Source organism: Gymnogyps californianus, chromosome 3, assembly GCF_018139145.2.
Source record: "Gymnogyps californianus isolate 813 chromosome 3, ASM1813914v2, whole genome shotgun sequence".
NCBI classification, from domain to species: domain Eukaryota; kingdom Metazoa; phylum Chordata; class Aves; order Accipitriformes; family Cathartidae; genus Gymnogyps; species Gymnogyps californianus.
Genome location: NC_059473.1, coordinates 18,692,216 through 18,713,742, shown reverse-complemented (window position 1 = coordinate 18,713,742; position 21,527 = coordinate 18,692,216). Strand labels below are relative to the sequence as shown.

The 21,527-nt window shown below is 37.7% G+C and overlaps 1 protein-coding gene across 1 annotated transcript in view; it reads right to left on the bottom strand.

Annotated features, from left to right (window-relative positions):
- The window catches only part of LCLAT1 (lysocardiolipin acyltransferase 1), a 120,660-nt gene that overhangs the window by 67,741 nt on the left and 31,392 nt on the right, over positions 1–21,527 (bottom strand). The window contains 2 exon segments of the mRNA XM_050894374.1: positions 8,562–8,760; positions 12,150–12,327. Coding sequence (XP_050750331.1) covers positions 8,562–8,760; positions 12,150–12,323 — 373 coding nt within the window. The 5' untranslated portion in view covers positions 12,324–12,327.

The following is a 21,527-nucleotide window of genomic DNA, read 5'->3' as shown; positions in this document are numbered from 1 at the left end:
CCATAAGTATCTCAGAAATTAGATATCCCCAAAAATGTCATGTCTCTGTAAGAGGAATATTATGGCTGATATCAAAAGCAAACATACACACATCAAGAAAATGGCACCTATGTGTCGTGGGTTAACCCCAGTCAGCAACTCAGCACCACGCAGCCACTTCCCCCTCCCCCTCCCAGTGGGGTGAGGAGGAGGAAAGGGAAAAAAAAGTAAAACTTGTGGGTTGAGATAAGAACAGTTTAATAACTAAAGTAAAATATAATACTAACAATAGTAATAATGAAATATAATAATAATAGTAGTGAAAAGGAATATAACAAAAAAAAAGGGGGGGGACACACACACACCAGTGATGCACAATGCAATTGCTCACCACCCGCTGACCGATGCCGGAGCCGCGATCCACCCCTCCTGGCCAACTCCCCCTGTTTATATACTGGGCATGACGTTCCATGGTATGGAATATCCCTTTGGCTAGTTCAGGTCAGCTGCCCTAGCTGTGCTCCCTCCCAGCTTCTTGCACACCTGCTCGCTGGCAGAGCATGGGAAACTGAAAAGTCCTTGGCTTAAGATAAGCACTACTTAGCAACAACTAAAACATCAGCGTGTTATCAACATCATTCTCACACTAAATCCAAAACACAGCACTGTACCAGCTACTAAGAAGAGAGTTAACTCTGTCCCAGCCGAAACCAGGACACTATGCATTTCCTATAGCAATGTAACAGAACAGTGAATAATACTAAACCCCCCCGCAAACAAATTCAATAAATGATTCAAAACTATAGAAACAAGTAGGAAAGTAGAAGGCCTAACTATGGGATTTTGTTATTATATTCATTCATCCTCCCTCTTCTTCCACTGCATTATTCACTGGTTTTTCATAGCATTATCTCGGTCAAAAATAAAAGCATTATGCAGTGCACCTGTATTCAACAGGGGTCTGGTCCTGATCAGGGCTTTTGAGGCAACAGGGAACCAGATGTCTAGGCTTAATAAAGGAAATCACTCAGAAGCGCATGATCCCACTGTATACAAATAATTGGGTCCATTAACAGTTTGTTATTCCAAGTGTTTTGCTGCATAAAATATCCAAAAGGCAACAACCACACAATTCTGAATGTTCCTTATTTCAAAGATCTGTAGGTATTGAAAAGATGTTAGCACACAAAAATCACACAGGAAGCCAGGGCTTAAAGTTACTATGCATACACACTTTTAAGTTTTCATCAGTATAGACTGCTAAACAGGTTTCTGCAAATTCAGTTAGAATCAGCCATTTTACTGTTTTTTTTCTAGATAGTTTTATGTCTAATAACCCAAAGAAAATTAAAAGTTTTTTTAAATTTAATGTCATGATTTGAGTGCACAAACTAGGAAAATAAAGAAAGAAATGCTTCTTGAAATAATCTTGTAAAGCACAAACTCTGCTCCTGGCAAGTTTTTTTTAACTGTGCTCATTTCCAATAATGTAGTTAATAGGAGTATAATGAATTGAACAACTACCATCTGATTTGGTGAATCTTTGAGCAAATTACAAAACTAGCTAAGAGATAAAATTCACAAACATAGATTCACAGTAGCACTCCTAATTTTATAGTGACACATCTGATTCAGTCTATTTATTGATTTGATTCAATCTATTTGTGAGATGTCTATTTAAACACCAGTATGCTTTTGCTATTGCCTTGCCCTATCAGACTCTGAACATTACTTTAATCTACATCTGTTTTTAAATTATTTGTATGGTCATGTTCAGTTTATGTTCAGACTATTTCATACATGTATATACCATATAGTCTACTTTTTACTTGGACAGAATATCATCTCTTCCAACATATGTGAAGCCTAAACCTTTTTTCTTACTAAAACAACTTCAGTGAAGAAACAGCAATGTTAGAAACACAGAATTTTAAGGTAACTGAAAAAAAGAAAAATATTCTGGTTTGGCTCTGATCAGTTTTACCTTTGATTTCCCCATAGTTCTCATGCATTTGTTTCAGTAACAAAATATTCTGAATTTTATATTTATTTAAGTCACAGTCAAATATTAACACCTTCTGTATTTCCTTTGCCCTGCTTCACTCTCTTGGGGGAGAATACAGTATGTGCCAGTAGAAACCTCTGCTTTAGCTTATTGTTTATTTATAATACAATTAGAAGCTTCTTCAAACAATGTTTACAGTACAAGATTTCCTTGTCAGGGCAGTAACAATGCTGTCAAAAAGCGAGTCAGGTACAGTGCACTATGTCTTAGCTGTGAAAATTTAACTGTGAAACCTTCTAGAAAGGATATTCCATTAAAGAATTGGTATCTCTCAGCCAATATACACAAAAAAAAAAAGTGAAAGTACATAGGAAAAAATCATTACAGTAGTAGCAGGATATATATGTATATAAAGCACCCAGAAAGAGGTATACCATGCTCTTTGAAAGTATTCTTTCAATATTCAATCTCTTAATCATGGATCAGAAAGATGCTATTTGGACATTTCACACTCAAATATTCATTCTATTTCCTAAATTATGCCATTTTTATAGAATATGGACAATCAGACTATTAACTTTACCATTGTATTAGTGCTACTTACACAAAATCTTTGCGCTAAAATGCTCCAAATGCCATTAAGGAACATTAAATCTATTCAGTTACAATATCCATCTTAAAATAACTCTTCAAATTTGATTTGATGTACTGTGTAAAATCAGAATAACATAACATTACTCAAAACTAAAGCAAACTAAAGCATAGGCTTAAATTTCTAGGATGGCTGGAAAGTTGCTTTTTCTAATGCATTTTAAAAATACATCAATACAGTGAAACAGCGCATGAAAACTTAAGTATTAAAAAAGATGAGTCTTGCTCAACACGTATCTGGAGAAAAGCCCCATGTCATTCCAGAATCTCCAACGACAGAAATGAAAGAACCTCTGGCTGTTAGATCGCGGGGAAGAACAAACAGGCCCTACCAAACGGTGTGAGTCTCTCCCATGGATGTGTCATCTTAACTGCAAGTCAGAAACGGTGAGAGATTTTACAATTCAATACCTCTTCCATAGGCCTGCATCCTCTTCACATGCTCCATCTCCTTATGGGAGGACCTATGCCTGATGACCTGATCTGTACAGATGCTGCATAACCCACTGATAACGGCAAAGGAATACAAGTTGGGAAACATGCCATCCTAATTCTGCTGTTATTTGTTCTGTGAGCTTGGACAAAATAACCACTCTCTTCATCACTTGTCATTTATAAAATGGGGAGAACGAGAAAGGTTAGCATCTGATCTTACTCTGTTGATGTGCATTTTGGAGAGGCAAAGGGGGTAGAGAGAAAATTGAGTCGTTATATAGAAAGGATAAGGAAAGTTTTAATGGAAGACAGGCTAGGTTGTTTTTTTTTTTTCCCCTGACAGAGTTGGGAGAATTTCTGTGGTATACTTCTGAAAATATTCCTATTATGCCTTTCGTGGAAGAGCCAAGCTGGGAAACAGGCACCGAAGTCTTTTCTTCCCCACTAAAAATGCATGTAGAGTTACAGCCAAATTAAGCTGCATTTTTGCTTCAAAGTAATAATCCTTCCCTCACACTTAAAACTTCTTCAAGAGAGTCTTCACTGTGAACAACTGATAGAATAACAATTGTGCTTCCCATTAGAGAGCATACTTTTCAACTTCTACTTTAAAAATCACGTAGGATAACAACTCTAAGGTAATTAAGTCTGGCAGCTCATAATTGAATTGCTAGAAGACAAAATGTCACAGGTCCTCAAAACTTTCATTTCAGCCTATTTTACCATAACAAAGATACTTGAGACATGAGCTACACTAGAAAGTTCAGTAGGTTACACTTTTAATTTTTTAAACCAATATGCTCTATTGATAAGAATTTGAATGCAAATCCAGCTATAACCTGAACAAAGACGCTTTATGCTGAAGTATTTATATCCTTACCTACGGAAGTAGCTGTGGCAGCACAAACACTTCCATGCCAATATAAATGCGTACAGATTCCCCGCAGCGTGCTGCTTTAACTGTACTCCAATTGAGTTAAGTGCTAAAATTTTCTAGGCTTAGCGACACCAATATTTTACTTCAGGGTAGCTGATCCATCATAGCTGTCGGAGTGCATGCTCTTAGCCCATGGCAAAGGCAGGATAATTTGAGTTGTTTTGCCCTGCTTCATTGAAAACTAAGATGACTCAAATTACTTTGAATTTGCTTCAGGCAAAGCTCGCACACATGGACAGCTATAATGGATCAACTGACGTGCAGTAAAAGATTGGTGGGGCTAAGCCCAGTGCTGAAATAGAGCACAAGTCCTTTTTTTTATTTTCCCCTGGCACTTAACACAACAAGGGCCAAACCTAACTTGAGCCTTTGAGAGCTACAACACAAGTGACCGGACGAGTGAAAAAACCCAACTAAACAGCTCCTACATCTTGCAGTCTCTTCAAGAGCAATGTTAACCACAGAATAACCTGAATACAGAGATTAACATCTGGATAGAGTTACCCGGCTAGCTCTGCTCCTAACTACTCCAGATTTGCCTGCTTTGCTTATTCTTTTTCCTTTATCACCTTGTCCTTTTGTAACCTGTTCCTGCCCCAATCCACGCCAGCTATAATTCCCTGCTTTAGCAGTCTCAGTGAGCCTGCTTAAACATGGTAAATCTTCAAGATATGTCCATCAATGGTGTCTGCAGCACCTGCATGCTTCACATTTGTACACTGAATTACGGTGTTATTTATCTTTTCCATCTGCATTAAGCAAAAGCAGGGTGAATATTATCTCACTTAGCAGTCATGCACTGACACTAACCCCTTTGGTTACCCTCTCTCATTTTTCCATCAATTTATCTGAGAGTCCTCAAATTAAACCCAAATTTTAATTTATTTTTCATGTAGATGTCGAGGCACTTTTAACCACTAAAATCCAAATATCACTGCAAGCCAACCAATAATCAAAATCCTATTTAAAACAATGAACACATGCGAATTGTCCATCATTGAAATGCAACTCTATTTCCAGTGAAGTCTTATTGTTTCATATCACAACAAGACTTTTACAAATGAAACTATTAAGATAAAAAATTAAAAGGATGCAACTTCTAGTTATTATCTGCTCATCTGACACTACTGTGTATGGTTCCTTGGTACCTACTCGAACAGTATATATTCCACAGTATATGCTGAACACAATTGCATCACAATCTGTATCACTTACGATGGTATTCCTTATTAATTGAGAATAGGTGAGAATATAAATTGTACATATCTATTACAAGTACTGTAGAGAAGTCCTATCTTGTCAGACTATGCAGGAAACTGTCAATGCCATTAGAAATTCTCCTTGAAAACTGACACTGCAGAATGTGTCAGTAGTTTCTGATGATGTCAGACGAGAAACTGCAGCAACAGCTAAGAGCAGAGTAGTGCTCCCTCGAGACGCCAACTTTGGCAAGTTGTACTGAAATGCTGCAAGAATGTTTCTGAAATTGAGATTACTGAAATGTAATACCTCTTTTTGAAAACTTCACTGCACACAATTTATCAAGCCAAAGCTACGGTTCCAGGAAGAAAGGACCATCTGTTTTTCTTTGGGCTTCTTTTTTTAAGGCTCACCTTTAATCAATTTAAAGTTTTTTCATAGACTGGAATGCAAAGAATTAATAACTTAAGAACTACATAAGTGACTCAATGCTTCTCCTTGAAATACTGACTCCTCTGATTTTAATTATAATTAACTAGAAAATAACTGCCTACTTGTAATACAGACTCATTAAATCTGATACCTTTACACTTTTAACCTACAAAGGGGGTGACAAGGACTCTGGATCTATTTGCATTCCAAGCTTTGCCCTTCACCTACCATATATACCACTTGGATCAGTATAATCTCATAGACCTATTTTTACACCCCAACTGGGATAGTACTTATAACAAAGGTGCAATGCTTAATGCTCGCAAGGTTTTCAGCAACATGGAAATTAAAGGGTTGCATTATAAACCTTAACTTACACATAATTTTAAATTAAATGCTTGTAAAAAAATCCTTTCAAAAATCAGAAAAAATTGCGCTGAAAGCAATACACTATATTCATTCAAATATTTCTCAAACTCAAAGCAAAAGTACCATTAGATAAAGATTAGACGTCACGTTTAGCCAATATATCAATATTTACATAATCCTATACTTTTAACTATGTACAACTAATTCATATAAATACATGAAAAGACGAAACTGAAAGACATGATGAAAGTAGCTGTTTTAATTTCCACAAGTATTATACCTTAAACGATCAACATCTAAAGTATCAATTATAGCTGCAGTGCACTGAAACTGTCCAGTTGATTTCCAAGTTATCTTCTTGCCTTTACAAGTTCATAAAATAAACAAAACTTTTACCCGAAACCATCGGACACAATTTAACAAAAACTGACAAACATCCATTAAAAGTCTATCACATAACACAGCAGGGCCATTAGAGATAAGTAGGAGAAATTCTACTCTTACTGATGAGATTCAGGGTTGTCCACTTTGGACACCATTTTCTGCTGTATCACTGCCTCACCAAACTTCATACAGATTCATGATGAAATCTTTTCCATCAGTCTTAATTTCACCCAAGTGTCTCACTTTCCAATTCTCCCCTAATTACGTGGCTATACAGAATACTTTATTTTTGCAAGAATCTGCCATGCAAAACACAGGCTGACTGAACACGGAGACACGTATTTCTAAGGCCTCTTTTCAGATATACTACAGTAGAACAGAAGCTGAACATTTATGATTTTAGACTATCAGATTATGGCTTGAGTGAAGGACGTAGTTTAGCTAGATTCCTCTCCTGTGACTAATAACACAACATTAACAGTCTACTAAAAAATAAGCTAAAACTCACAACATTGTAATCAAAGTACTCAAAGCCCAGATATTGTGGAGGGTGCTTAGGGATCTGACATATAATAGTGGTTTATAACACTGCAGATCCAGGCACCCAATCTACTGCCAGAAATTGTCATCCTGTAATGCAAACAACAGGAGTAAATGTCTGCCTGTGCCACCTCTACCATCACAGCCCACAAAGTGGAGCATGAGCCCAGGATTTCGTTAGTGGCCTAAGCTACTATGTCGAACTATGAACAAAGACGGCATCGTGGTCTGCTAACATTGACCTGCCACAGCTCCATCTGCCTGAGCCTAATCATCAAATCTATCAGATGTGCTCAGTTTATGCACAGAACTGAAAATTGGGGGGGGGGGAGGGCGGGAAACCAACAACCTCTAAACAACTCCTGACACGCTTTCAGGAGCCAAATTTTGCCAAGCATAATAGTATCCAAGCTCCTGGAGCTGACCTTCCCATTTTGTTAAAGGCATTAACAAGCCTACATACAAACGTTTTCTTACAAAAAAAATATATGCTGCTTTGAAGAGATAAACCTATGAATCTTCCAGACTATACTCCTGATTCCATCTTCCATCATTGCTTTAAGAAGTTGCATTTGCAGCTGATTCCAAGATTTCAAAACATCTCTGCTGTATTATGAAGATAAAACATTTATCTAAATACGTATTTTCTCATTTCCTGTAACATTAAAAGAGATGTCTTTTGTCAAGTAAAATTGACCTCAATCTTTGACTGTTAGGGGAAAAAAGTACGTTACCTAGTTGCACCTCTTACTTAAGAGGACTAAAGGCCCAGCAAGTGAATGCAGTAACAGCACAACAGTATGAGAGTTCCTCTGTATGGAATCCTGCCAACATTATCTGTTCAGATAAATGGCCTGACAAAAGGGAACCATAAATAAGGTTATTCTTTTGACATCATAAAGTTGACGCATATCCTGCCCAAGCTAGTTTTGTATAAAACAGCAAATACATCTAAGAGATAAATAAAACACAGAGAGATGCTTGTATTTCAGATAAGTCTGCCTATTCAGAAACCATTTGTGCGACAATTTTTGGCTTATCTGAAACGATTTCTCTGAGTATGTGCAACTCAGATCCGTTTCCAGCCTACATGATATAAATACTGATTATTTTAGATCCTGTACAGCATATTTTGCATAACCAAGTTCAATTTAAAACTACAGTTATTAGAATGAACCATCAACTTTGCAATTGCCTACAGGGCTTTTTTTTTTTTTTTTTTAAATCTTCTCAATAGTATAAATTGCATAATGAAGAAAGAAGCTTGATGAGAGCATTTGCAACGTGGGGTGAAATACCACCAAAACCAGTGTTGAAAGAGACTTTGAAAAGACTCAAAATCTTTTTTCATAATTTTGAGAAATGCTTTCAGTATATAAAGCAGAAATATTTTTACCTATAAGGAACAGCAGCACATGTAGTATCTTTAAAAAGAAATGCTTACGCATGTAGTCCAGGTGTCCTCTGGGAGATTTATGGTTTAATTGCTCAATATGCCACATATTTTACACAAGTTTTTTTAAAAATAATGAAATAGAATTTAAACCTAGATCATTTAACAGGGTATGAACAGTTCTGGACAAAATTTAAACACAGTTTCCTTTCAAATTAAAGGGTTTCGTGACCTACCAAATCCCGGAATGCTTTTGAGACTGGATTTGAGACAGATTTTTTCAAGTCTGAGGTAGCTGTATCGCAGCAAGCAGTTCCACAGGAACATCCAGTCCATTCGTGTGCGATGGTTCATGATAATGACACTCCTTTCTCCAGGAACAAATCCGTCACCAGTGACAACCACCTTGGCACCAAACACCATTTCCAGCAAGGCCTAGAAATGATATCTCAATATTATGGCTTTACTCCCAGAAGAAAAGCATCAGCCCATTAGCAATAAAAATTAATTTGAATTTTATCATTTCACTTATTCACTTACACTATCACTGGTAAACAAACTTCTGACTGTTTTCTAATAAAGCAGCCAGCTTTTCCACAGTAACAGTCAGCTGTTTAATGGAAGAGGAAACAACAATTAAATAGCACTTCTTAAAAAGCACTCTTTTACAATCAATGTCCAACATTAAACTTACTTTTCCCTGTTTTTCTCAGAATACTATCATGTAGGAATAAAAGTAAGGGAATCAGTATGGATTATAACTTGGTAGGTAATCTAAGGAGAGACTGGCTGCACGAATAATCTATTGCTCAATACTGTCAGGGCTGGGAAGGCATCAGAAGCTGCCTTGCTTTCTGCTTGGGTCCAACTGGTCAATACGTTTGTGCTTGACTTCCACCCGCAAAAATGGCTAGAACTTAATGGTTGAGTTCTGTAAGCTGACAAAGAGAAATCCCAAACAAGCCTGAACACAGTACAGTGATGTAGATCGAGGTCTGTACAGCTCTACAGTGCTACCTTGAAGCCTGCCCCTCTACCCCACAATTAGCAACAAGTATCAACCACCAAACGCTGGTACACAGTCATCTACGAAGTGCTGTCCCAAAGCATGGAATAAGCCTCAAACTTGGAAGGACACAAACAAGAGGCCAAGCAAACAGCTTTCTCCATTTTGCCTAAACAACCAGTGACACTAGAAGTTCACACATAAAACATGTTTCTTGCTTTACCTGCTATATGTGGCTCTGAAGTTATAAATCACAGGTTGGTGGTTTATCAGAAGGAAAAAGCAGGCAAGAGCTATACAGTAAGTCTAAGAGGACCTGGTTTCATAACCTGGACAGCTGGACCGTAAACGTATAACTAGGCTAGTTGTATATAACATCAGGGCCCAACAGCGTGCTCTGGCCATGTTCACACCACATTCAAATTGCTTACTGAAAATGGTTTCTGACCCATGACCGTTTCCAAATTATGCAGGGAAGTGTATGGAGGAGTGCTGGTTGGTTACAGCAAATGACCAGGACCAGGCAAATAATTCAAAAATATGGATGACTGAATGCTAGTGCCTCGTAACCTTTTAATGCCTCGTGGAAAAACAGTGGAAAGGTACAAAATCCCAAGAAACAGAGGCAGACAACAGATATTACCTAGAAGTATGACTTGAGGCCCTAAGGCCAGGGCCACTGGCAGGACACTGTCCAACCCAGTTAGCACAGAAAAAAACCCACCAAAACATGACTGGACATCCAGAGGAATAAACTTAACATTTGGCCTTAACATAAAAAACCAGAAGCACTTCCAATTACCTCCTTACCTTCTTTTCCCCATTGTTCCTCCAGAAGAATATAGAAAAAGAACAAAGTCTGGGGATTTAAACAGAGCTCTAGGAAGTAAACCAACTTTCTGTTCTGTTCATATTTCTGACACTTCTGTGCCACAGAACCTCAAAGAACACAAATCTCTCAGTTTAAGTCACCTGTAAAACTGGAATGACATTCTCACAATCACAAATGGCTTGAGATCTCAGAATGAAAAGCATTGTATGTGCCAAATATTATTATTATTAATAACTCAGCTCACTATAATTCTGGCAAAGGTGTTGCTATCAAGAGTAACTACAGACCACTGCAAAAGCAGAACATGTCGTATAGCTCAAAATGGTAAACAGTTCTCTTCTTTTCAGAAAAGAGAGATGCACCCTTTTTTTGATAGTTTAATAAGAATCTTATTACATATTTAACATCTAGTTAAACATACTAATGAACAGATGTCCTGTTCTACATACCCTAATGCTAGTATAAGCCAAACTAAACTGAAACAGTTAAGACCCACCTCACTGTCCCATCCTGCTGACTCTGCTAGAAAGGAAATAATACATGGCAGAGGAGTGAGGAAGATGGAAGTTTCTTACATGACAGAGATCAGGGTCAGAGCTTCCCTGTTGGAGTCCAACTGGTCCAACATTAGTTTATTCTTTGGACACATAGACCCAAGTACCTGCTTCTCCTGACTAAGAATGGAGTAAGTGTAAGGACAGAAAACTAATGCAGACAAGGTTTGAGCCTCAAAAAGGTTGGGTGCAAAGTATTCCTGAACCTAAATCCCCAAGATTCTTACAAGACAGAATCCTTTTCACAAAAATATTCAAATTATTTTGGTTTAGGTCCAGTGTGGGCTGAAAACAAACTTCTAGACTGCAAAAGTTATCACAAACTAGTTGTAATAATCCAGAATTATAAAGCCCAAGCAGCTAACCAAATAAAAGACCAGTATTTGATTTTGGGGAGTTCGCAATTTTAGAAAAATTGGGAGACAGAGACAGAGTTGATTTTGCGACAGTATCAGTACTCAGCTAAATTCTGTCATGACAAGAACTAACAATCCCTCTATGCCCTTTACTGGTAATTATTTTTTCCCTCCTAATTTTGTCGCATTTAGTAATGATGAAAAGGACAAAAGTTTTAGAACATGAAACAGCTCACACCCCTTTAAAACACACAAAACAGAAAGCAGAAACTATTTGATATGTAATACAGATATTCTTCCTTTATGCCACAAGATACATATTTCTGCACATCAATATAGCATTTTACTTCAGAAAAAGTTAAACAAATCTTTAAAGGCCTAGAGGAATGAAGTCCCTTGGTTTTTAGAGAACGGATGAAGAGACAGATCCCATTCATACTGCCTTTCCTCAGGAACAATTCAGGGAAGAGCTTTGTGATTGATTTCCAGACTCCTATAGCTATGAAGTTGATGCATTATAAGTGAGGAAGACTTCATTTCTAGGGGAAGTTCTTATTTTTCACCTAAAATCATTTATCTCTAATTCAACTACAGGGACTAAATTCTAAGAGGATTAAGTAAGAGAACAGTGAAGGTCAGCAACAATGTACCAGACAGTGAATAATTTTCCTAATTAGATAGTTGGAGCACAGTCAAAAGGAAGAGTTTATAAGACGACTCATTTAGGAAGTCTGTAATTTAAAAAAATCCTCCTGCTTACTAGTGCTTCACCTACTCTGATCAGCATCTAACTGGCACTGGATGGAGGTGTCATGAAAAGGCCTTTTCAAGAGTACAACTGAGACATGGCATTAGCTTACATATAAATTAAACTGTGGAAGAAGAGGGGAACTGTAGACAGGCACTCAGTCTGCAACACTGAGCTAAAACCTACGACTCCACAGATAGTAAGTGTGTTAAGGTCTGTTTTGATGAAAGCATAAAAAAAAAAAACTTTAAAAAAAAATAAAATCAAAAGCATTAGTGAGCAAACTAAATCATGGGATTACGAACAGTTGCCCAGAGTTGGCCCAAACTGCAACTTACCACGGGAGCGTGAGCCAAGTGGCCACAATGCGATCGGTGATCCAGCGATACCAGGCCGGTGAGATAAACATCAAAGGTAGAAAAGGACCGAGCATGAATATACTTCCAAAAAAACTTCCCAAGAATAGTGCAAGTACAAAGTATATCCCTTTCCATGACACCATGGCTCTGAAAAAGAAAGTTGGCATTATGTTAGAGAGATAAACTGAAAGTAATTACGTAACTCTTCAAGTCCATAAGTCCAGTTTGAGGTAATATTCTTCCTTTTCTTCCATGGCTAACAACACATGATGACAGTAAATGCAACCAAGATGTTCTACCTCACAAGCAGCAGTAAGAGAATGACTTTATAAACACAGTGATTTGTAAGGAGCATTGGGATATTAAAGAGTTCATAAAAGTATCAGCTGCATCACAATTTCCTCCACTTATTACAATATGTAGTTCCACTCTAAAATCTTCACCAAGCTATTTTTATTATCCAAAGGTACAAAAGAGCTATATAAGAGAACACTTGTTATACTAAACTTTTCAGCTGTTACCTTTGTCATTGGCAAAGTACTAATGTTAGCATTTTCTGAAGACAGGGAACTTTGCTTTTCTATTTCTCCATTTTGTTTCTTCTTGCTAAACACAGTGTTGCAGAAACTCATCTTCCCCACCTAACAAGGGTCTATGTGCGATCTCCTTCAGAAACCACTCAAACCTTGTGAGACTGATCAGCCATTTCAAACACCAGTTCCCTTTTCATCGCAACAGGGCAGGCAAGCAGCAGTTGAAACCTCCCAACTCACCCTGGCTTAGAGAATTTGTAACTTTTTGAGGTCTGCTGTACTTCAACTGTCCTTACCAGTTATTTTCCAACTTATTCCACCAAAAAGCCAACAGCCTTTGGTTTTAAGACAGTAGTCTAGACTTGAAATATTTCAGTGTCTGTGCTATCAGCTAGACTCCCTTATTATAAATTGAAATGTACAGTGCACGGAGCTTCTTAATGCATTACGGCAGAACACTCAGAAATCCTCCAAGCATTTGTAATAGCTACAAGCTTTCACAATTTAGTGACTACTACCAGCTATGACAAAGCAAATGTGGAAATATCAATTCTCTAAATTAGGGCCTAAAAATAGACTGTTTTCATCTATTTAGTACTCAACCAATTGTTTATAAAATCAAAGGTTAAGTAGAAGTCACTTTTCAGTCACTTTACTGAATTCCTTTTTTGACAGGCTATTTTAGAAATTATAAGAGCTCAGATAGACAGGACTTCAGGACAAGAAAAACAGGAAGCTCGTGTTTTTCATTTTAACATGAGCAATGGAAAAGTAATCCATTAAGCCTTGTGTACTGTAACATACATGATTTATCTCAAGCATGTTTTGTGCAACGTCCATAGCAATAATGTTTGCACAGCAAAGTATTCAAAAGTCAAGAAATTACAACAGCTAGTGTTGCTAGCACATGAATTTCTTTCTGCTACTTGATGTTGACAAGTAAGATGAAAGTAGCTCTATTTTGGATACTTTTAGGTTTAAACAATTTCCTAAACTGTACATATTTGGAGGAAGGCCAAGGGCAGAGGCCATGCAAATTTGTTAATGTAAGAAGGATATAGGAAGCTGTATTTAGCCCGACTTCTGCAGCATAGCAAAAAAAGTAACACTAAATACAAAAGTTTACTGATAGCTATATCAGAAAGATTTTAACACAATGAAATTTGAATTCAAACAAATACACATTATTTACATCCTGGAGTACAGGGCCCTTTCCTGCCAAAAGCAGGAACTAAATAACCAGCTGTCCACATATGCACGCACTAAGTAGGATCAATTTTGACACATCAAGGGATCCTTGAACAGCACTGCACTGAAGAAACAATGCTCCAGTGGCTGCCTTGTATTTGTTACTGCAAACCTGCATGGGGAAAGTTTGAAATAAAGGTAGCAGAGGACAAAAGAAAAAACGCAGAGAAGGACATAAACAACAGAAAGGGCAAAGAAAAGCATTAGTTACAGCAGGACTAGAAGAAAAGGCCTTCTCCTGACATATCAAGATTTGAGACCTACTGCAAAAGGCAGCAGAGAGGATTAAAATTCAATGTGCTTGATCTAATCAAGCATTTTTTGAGGAACACACACAGTAAGACAACTGGAAACATCTAGGGACAGCTTTCAAGTAGGTAAAACCCACTAGCAGACACAGAACACGAGTTTGTTTAGCTTCAGCCAGCCACTCCGGTCCTCTGCGAGGCTGCTCAGAGCCACCAGTCATTGAGTCAGATGCAATGACGTCCGTCAGACAGACACCCTGGCTCCAAGCAGCTGCCGGACAGCATGTTCCAGTTGCAAATACTTGACTACCGCACACAGGTAACCACAGAGTTAATGAGCGAAGACATCGCTCTGTCATCCTCCTAGACTCCCAGGAAAGCAGTGTAGGTCACTTATTTACAGGCTGAGCTTTTCACAGTTTACACTGGTCCTTCCCTCAAATTATAGCACAGAGCCAAATATTTAAGAAAAAAAATCTTTTCTGTATTTTATGTGAAAGACTGTCTTGTAAACTTTTTTTTTTTTAGATGAAGGTATCTGAGCTATGGAAAAGACCTGAGGAAGTTCTGAAGTTTCTCTTCTTCAATCTGCACCCCAGCAGTATTTTCTTTACCATTACAGTATATACATATACAAGTTATACCGCATTCCACTGGGTTAAACACTGTGGTGTTTATTTCTAGACACAAAAGATACCATGTGTGTTTTTAATCGGTATCATTTATCTCTCTTCCAGTCACATTTTTAAAGTGTGATACATACCATATCTTGCTTATTGCTTACATATAATACATTATATATCTTTACACATGTACACATGCATTTATCTAGAATAATGGATAGACTTTGTCTCTGAACTAACTCCACCACAATAAAGCACATACCATGCAAACAGGTATAAGAACAAAAACCCAACTCCCTCTTAATGAATTTGAGCAAAACTGCAAAATGAGAAGCCTGCGATAACGTGAAGAACTTACAGCAGAGAGTAACCATCCAGCTGGCCTTCTGAAAACAGTGCTCAGCAAGCTCATTTTAGTAACAAGGTAAAATTGTTAACACACTCAACCCATTTGTTTTCATTTGTGGGTTCAGGTGGTGGAGGTAAAGCTCAGACAATAGGTTACATGATTTAAAATGCATCTGCCTACGCATGTCAGTTGAGAAACATTTACATATACTCTCATTTTAGCCAACAGTCAAGGATGGGTATTCATCACACAAGCTGCTGGGCATGCTGGCTGCCAACAGCACATGCCCTGGGCTAGTCAGCAAAAGCGTTGCTCTGCGTGTGTTTAGAGCATGGAGGGCAGAGAGGAGGCTGAAGCCCCAGGCTGGATGTGACACACTCGCCAGACCAGGTGCACCACTGAAGCGATGTTCCCTCTCTAACTCAAGCGGTGCCACAGGGAGCCAGCTCCAGCACCTCCTCAGCTAGAACTACAGTGCACAAGTTTGTAAGTTGTACAGAGCCAGCTCTGGTCAGACAAAATAATTAGTCACAACTTTGTATCCTACTAAAGCTTCAGTACAGTTTGGGCATTGCCCTGTCTCTGAAGCAGTACAGTCATGTTCACACAGTGCTGCAACTTGACTAACAAACCCTCTTTTGCCTGTCTTTGCTCAGCTCTGTATCCTCACCTTTTTCCCTTCCCAATACCAACCCCTTTCCCAGCCCTGCATCCCACATCTCCCATCCTGACGCAGCAATACCCCTCCCATACACACACCCCCAGCCCTTGCAATACCAGCTTGTTTGGGCAGCTGAAGAGCAGCACGCTCCAAGCAGCCACACACCCTGCTGAAAAGGAAAGCCGTAATGCTGAGGACTGCACGGCTGGTTTGCAGGCTCAGCTATCGAGTCCTGCCAGGCCAGGCTAGACTCTGCACATTGTTGTCAACTTGTGTTGGCACTACAAGGGCTGTTGTACCCAGTTTACCATTGTGTCAGTCACCTGAGGAATTCCCAGACACCTACTAAAAACAACAGGGAATTGACTCTATTATCATCCTTTTGCATCTCTCAGCCCCTTAAACACCTAGCTTAGAAACAAAGTATCTTTATAGATATATGTCAGCCATCCCAAATCTAACATATGCATTCAACAAGAGAATAACAGCTACAAATCAATGCAAAACACACACCTGCAACTTTAAAACATGATTAAAAACCAACAAATAATCTCAGAACTTAATGAGGACTTGTAAAATGATCTAAAACAAATGTGAAAAATCTCAAACAAAGAAAATCGGAGCTGATTCATGTCAGAGATGAGACACCCAAGAAATGAATTAAAGGATTCAACAGGAAGTCCGAATAACAGAACCCAAGCATTTTCAAAGTACAGAAGTATTCCTTTACTGGTGCTGACAACTGTCTCTTCCTAATGCAGCAATCACTCTCAACACTGGATTTAGCACGTATTATGGCCTTTATGCATCTTAAAGCCACGTTCCATTTGCTGTGTGGGTCAGAGCTGTGGGGAGACAGTCAAAATTATTTTAAGATTCAGGCTGAAAGCTGTAAACAGTGAAAAAGACAGCACCCTCATACTGGGCTTGTAGTTCATCTATTTTGTGGCAGAACTCCAAGTTATTGGGGTACTGTACTTCACATGTTCTCGTTGCCATAGCAGAAGGAAAACATGCTCTGTCTCCAGGTAACAGGAAACAGTAACTCTTAATATACAATTTTTGTTTTACATTTCAGTTAATTTTAAAAATTCTTGGCTACAATGGGACAAATTACCTTCCAAAACAGTTGCATTTTTGTGAACTTCATCTTTATTAGAATATTTCTTGAAATTATTTCAATATTCTATGTAAACAAAGTGTTTGCATAGTAACATAAAACAGAGGCACCTTCCTGTGATCAGATTTTAGCTTGTTTTGCTTATCATCTACATGCTTTTATTCAAGGTACAGCTGGAATGACAGACAAACCACAGCTTGTTATGATTATGATTTCAAAAGGTTTTAAACAGCCTGTTCTCTACAACAACTAGTTTTTCTTCACAACTGCTTCTATGACTTGTAAGTGGGCAAAGGATACAAAATAAGTTTATCTGGCAAGAAACAAAAAAGTTCTAAAATTATAGGTCTAGAAGTTTCACAGTAGTCAAGACTCACCACACGCTTCACGCTTCCTTAATAGTTCCTGGCTAATTCAAAGTTCTTGTACAAACAGGTTAATTCGTCTTCCAGGTTCAATGCAAAACAAGATTTAACCTACAGCATGGAAATAAGCAATACTACCTGACAAACAGAGCCAGCTGCCTGATAACTAGAGAGATTTTTTTAAGCACTTAGTATTATGCAGTCAGCAAATCAGGTTTTATTACACTACTGAAAAAATAAAGAAATGCTCTTTAGTGCCAGTAAAAAAACATTGTATTATTACCGGTCAGTATGTTTCCATTCAATCAGCACGGGCAGTAAAACTGTTCATTAGTCTTCAAGAACTGAATGGGGAATACTAGACATTGGGTTTAATTCTTCTTTCAGTCAATTACCAGTGGAAAAGGTAAATGTTATCTTCAATTAAAATCAAGCAGAAACTCACACAGATAGCCAATGATGCCTTTTCTCTAGCAGTTCTGCAAAGAAAGCCAGCAGTTAACTGCGAACTGACTTAATTTAGTTCTGCATTTCCTCTAAGCATGGCAAATCAAACAGGTGAGCTGGAAATTCCAGCTCCCATATTCAATTCTGCATTCTGAAACATAATTTCCAAGTCAGAAGACACAATTTTCACAACAATTTTTAAAACCTTTTATCTAGGTGAAGTGAATTGGACTTCAAGGAGGTAGGCAAAAGGGGAACAAAGATTGCCAACCTCCCAGGTGTCCATTAAACAAGCCAACAAATGAATGACCCAAACTTTTACTTGTTCACTAGTTTTTAAGGTTACTAAACAAAATCATCTAGACAGGAGAGCAGGCAGCTGGACGATCCTTCCCAGCTTGCAAGGCAAATAACACAGGGGTCTCGGCAAGCACCAAGCAGGCGGCCAAGTGACAAAACATCAGCCAGGCAGACAAAGTTTCAGTGGAAATGACACATCCTAGCAGAACGTTTCCAGTCCAACAAATCACTAGGCTTTTCTGTTTGAGCATTTTATGGGTTTTTTTCCGTAACAACATTTCAAAGGAAATTTTTACCAATTCTTGCACTCAGAGCAAGAAACTAGTTTCTATGCAGTACTCTATTTTAAAAAGAAAATTGCTTACAGAAAGCTTTTGTAGACTGACTCAATTGTATTTCCAGATCTACAACTTACCCCATCTCTTTGATCACGTAACTTCTCACTTGTGCCTCAGTTAAAAGAACTGCAGAAATAGCAGAGGTTATATGGGAAGCAATGACAGGAAGAAGCTGAATTATTAATTGCACAGATATCCACTCTAATCAGTGGCCCACATGATACAGGCAAGAAGCTCCATCAGTCTCCACAGACCTCTTTATGAACTACATTTTATTCGTGATACTTCTCTTGGGCACTTCAGTATTTTAGGGAACATACAAATATGGCACAGATCACTATCACAGAAAAAACATGTGAAGAAACAGGCACTTGACCATTAAAACTACTTCCCTTTTATTCAGTTCTTGCATTTAAAAACCTTTAAGAGATTTAACACGTGTATCATAAAACAATACAGGATAGGGCAATAGAAGATAATTACTATCACAAACCACATCTCTGACCCTCTAACAGTACAGCAGATACTAGCTTACACATGCACAAAATAAAAAGTACAATACTTAATGAGTAATTTCCATAAGTATTACCAATAAAATATGATTATTGCTGCATCCTACAATTTATTATATCTTTTATTTGCCAAGACTTAATCTGACTATTATAATTCAATAAAAAATTTAATAGCATATTTAATTTGCTCTTCCAAGTAATTGCGTCTTTCCAAATGCAAAAAACCTGGCTCAGATTCTCTGCAGTACAGCCTTTAGATACTGTAAGCAGATAATTCAGTTAGGGTACAGACATCAAATCAGTCTGATGCTTTTTCACTCTTGTTTACCTGTACTCTTTCCACTGTTGCTGCAGACAACCATTAGACCAATAAAGCTTGAATGAGAGCATGAGCTAAGGTATTTAAAAACATTTGTAAGAGGGTATCAAGCAACAGCTACAGCTGCTTCCTGAAAAAAAAAAAAAATTGAAAAGTAGCTTGCTTTTATTCCTTACTATATTCAGAAAAGCTAAATGAATTGACAAATTTGAGCTGCTGTAGGAAGAACTGCACAAGAGCTTTTTATACCAAAAGCTACCTCATTTTTTTATTATGCATATTGGACAGATGCAAATAATTTTTAATTACTTCTTCATGGCTTTCCATGCATATAGTCGTTCTCTGTACTATCCTTCAAGTTCCTGTGGCCCCACAAGCCTGTATTAAACAGCAACCAACACAAAAAGAGTGCCCTGGCTGACAAGTCATCAAAAATAGGTTTGGCAGATGAAGAACAGCTGTTGTATTCCCCCTATCCCCTGTCTTTAAATAAAACAAACAAAAAAAAAAAACCAAAACAAACCATAATCTCGCAACAAACATGGAGTAGTGGTCAGTTCTGGAGTTTTATTATGTATATTATGTAAAACCTGCAGATCAGCTCTAGGCCCAGTCTACTTTACAAAAAAAGCTACTTGCGGTCAACAGCTAGCAAATCTAAGTCCTCTGGTTTTAAAAGTCTACAACAGACCAAAAAGCTGACGAACTTTGATAGATAACAAATCCAAGTGAAAATTATGAAAAACAGATAAAACGCTCCACTTTGTAATTAGAGATGTTACAAACAAACCAATAAATCAATATTTTTTTTCCCCTGCACAAGAACCCCTCAACACTTTAGTTCACAGCTATTCTTGGCGGGGAGGGGTGGCATTTATAATTTCAGAAGTACCTATTTCACAATAAAATCCTCAGCTGGGAACAGAAATCAAGGACTCCATGCTGAAGAGCAGTTACTCAAAGACAAAACTAGTAGAGTGTTCAGTGGAGTATCTTAAAATCTCTGCCACTGGCATTGAACCAAAATAACTCCCTGAGAACAGTGAAAGCTCTTCAAGTTATTGATATGCACTGCAACAGATCCTGAACATACAATTTTTTAAAAAGTTGAATTTCCAAGGTTCTAAAAACTTTGCTGGGTCCACCATTTCCCAGATAAACTCTTTTCTCAGCCCACTTACAGAACAGTAACTCACAACTCCCTTCTGTGTAAGGATACATCCACGAAACTTCTAATGGCCTTTCTACCCTCATCAAGACAGAATTTTCTCATCAGGTTAACAACTCAAAAGAAATACAGGAGATGTGTATGAACAAAATTCAAACAATCTGTTCAACAAGCTATGAAAACCACCAACCATCACTAGGATACTAATAGGATGACAGAAAACTTATGCTAACTCATATTATTCTGAAGAGTGCAATTGTAAAAATAAAAAGGAGGGATGTAAAAGCAGACTTCCAGAGGCCTTAAGCAAAGTACCCAACTTGGAGAAAGTTTCAGTGACAGCTTTGTATTTGCGACCATCCTTTACAAAAACCTTTCTTGGTTTTAGAACAGACTATATTAATGCAAACAATTCCTCCTTTTCCAGTAATAATGTATGCTACAAATGAATTTGATTCTGGATGGGTAATATTACAGTGTGGTTTTCTTTTTTTTTTTTTTTTTAGTATCTTTTATACTATGACAGCCATCACCTGTAAAACAATGGCAATTGCTAAACTACTTTATTCCTTTTCTTAGTAGCACATTACATGCTATAAAACTTCAGCAGGCCCCATGCTAAAAATCCCAACAGCAAACTCACTGAAGCCCAGTGAGTCTCCACCTACAATCAACTGCAAGATCAGATTATGGATTTTATCTACTCTCAGAATTGTTAAAGTGCTGAAAAGAAAAACTAGAGACTTACCTTCATTTCCCTACCACGTAAGTCATTCTGGTTAAACACTGCTTACATGAGAGATGGAGAACAGTGCCTACAGACAAATCTATGTCACTTTTAAATTTTTTTTTAATAATAATAAAGATAAATTGCTATTATCAGTTGCATATAACTCTGCTGAGCCTTTGAGTCTATGCAACTGTCTCAGGCTTTTTAAAATACATTTCCAAGACAAATATCAAAGAAAAAAAACCATTTGCAAATAACGTTAAAAATGTTCTAGCCACTCGATTGGAAAATTCTGCACTTTTAACTTGAAATTTTGCAGGGCTGCCTTTGTATCAGGAATATACAGCACTTCGAAGCATACTTACACATCAGCAAATATCATGTTT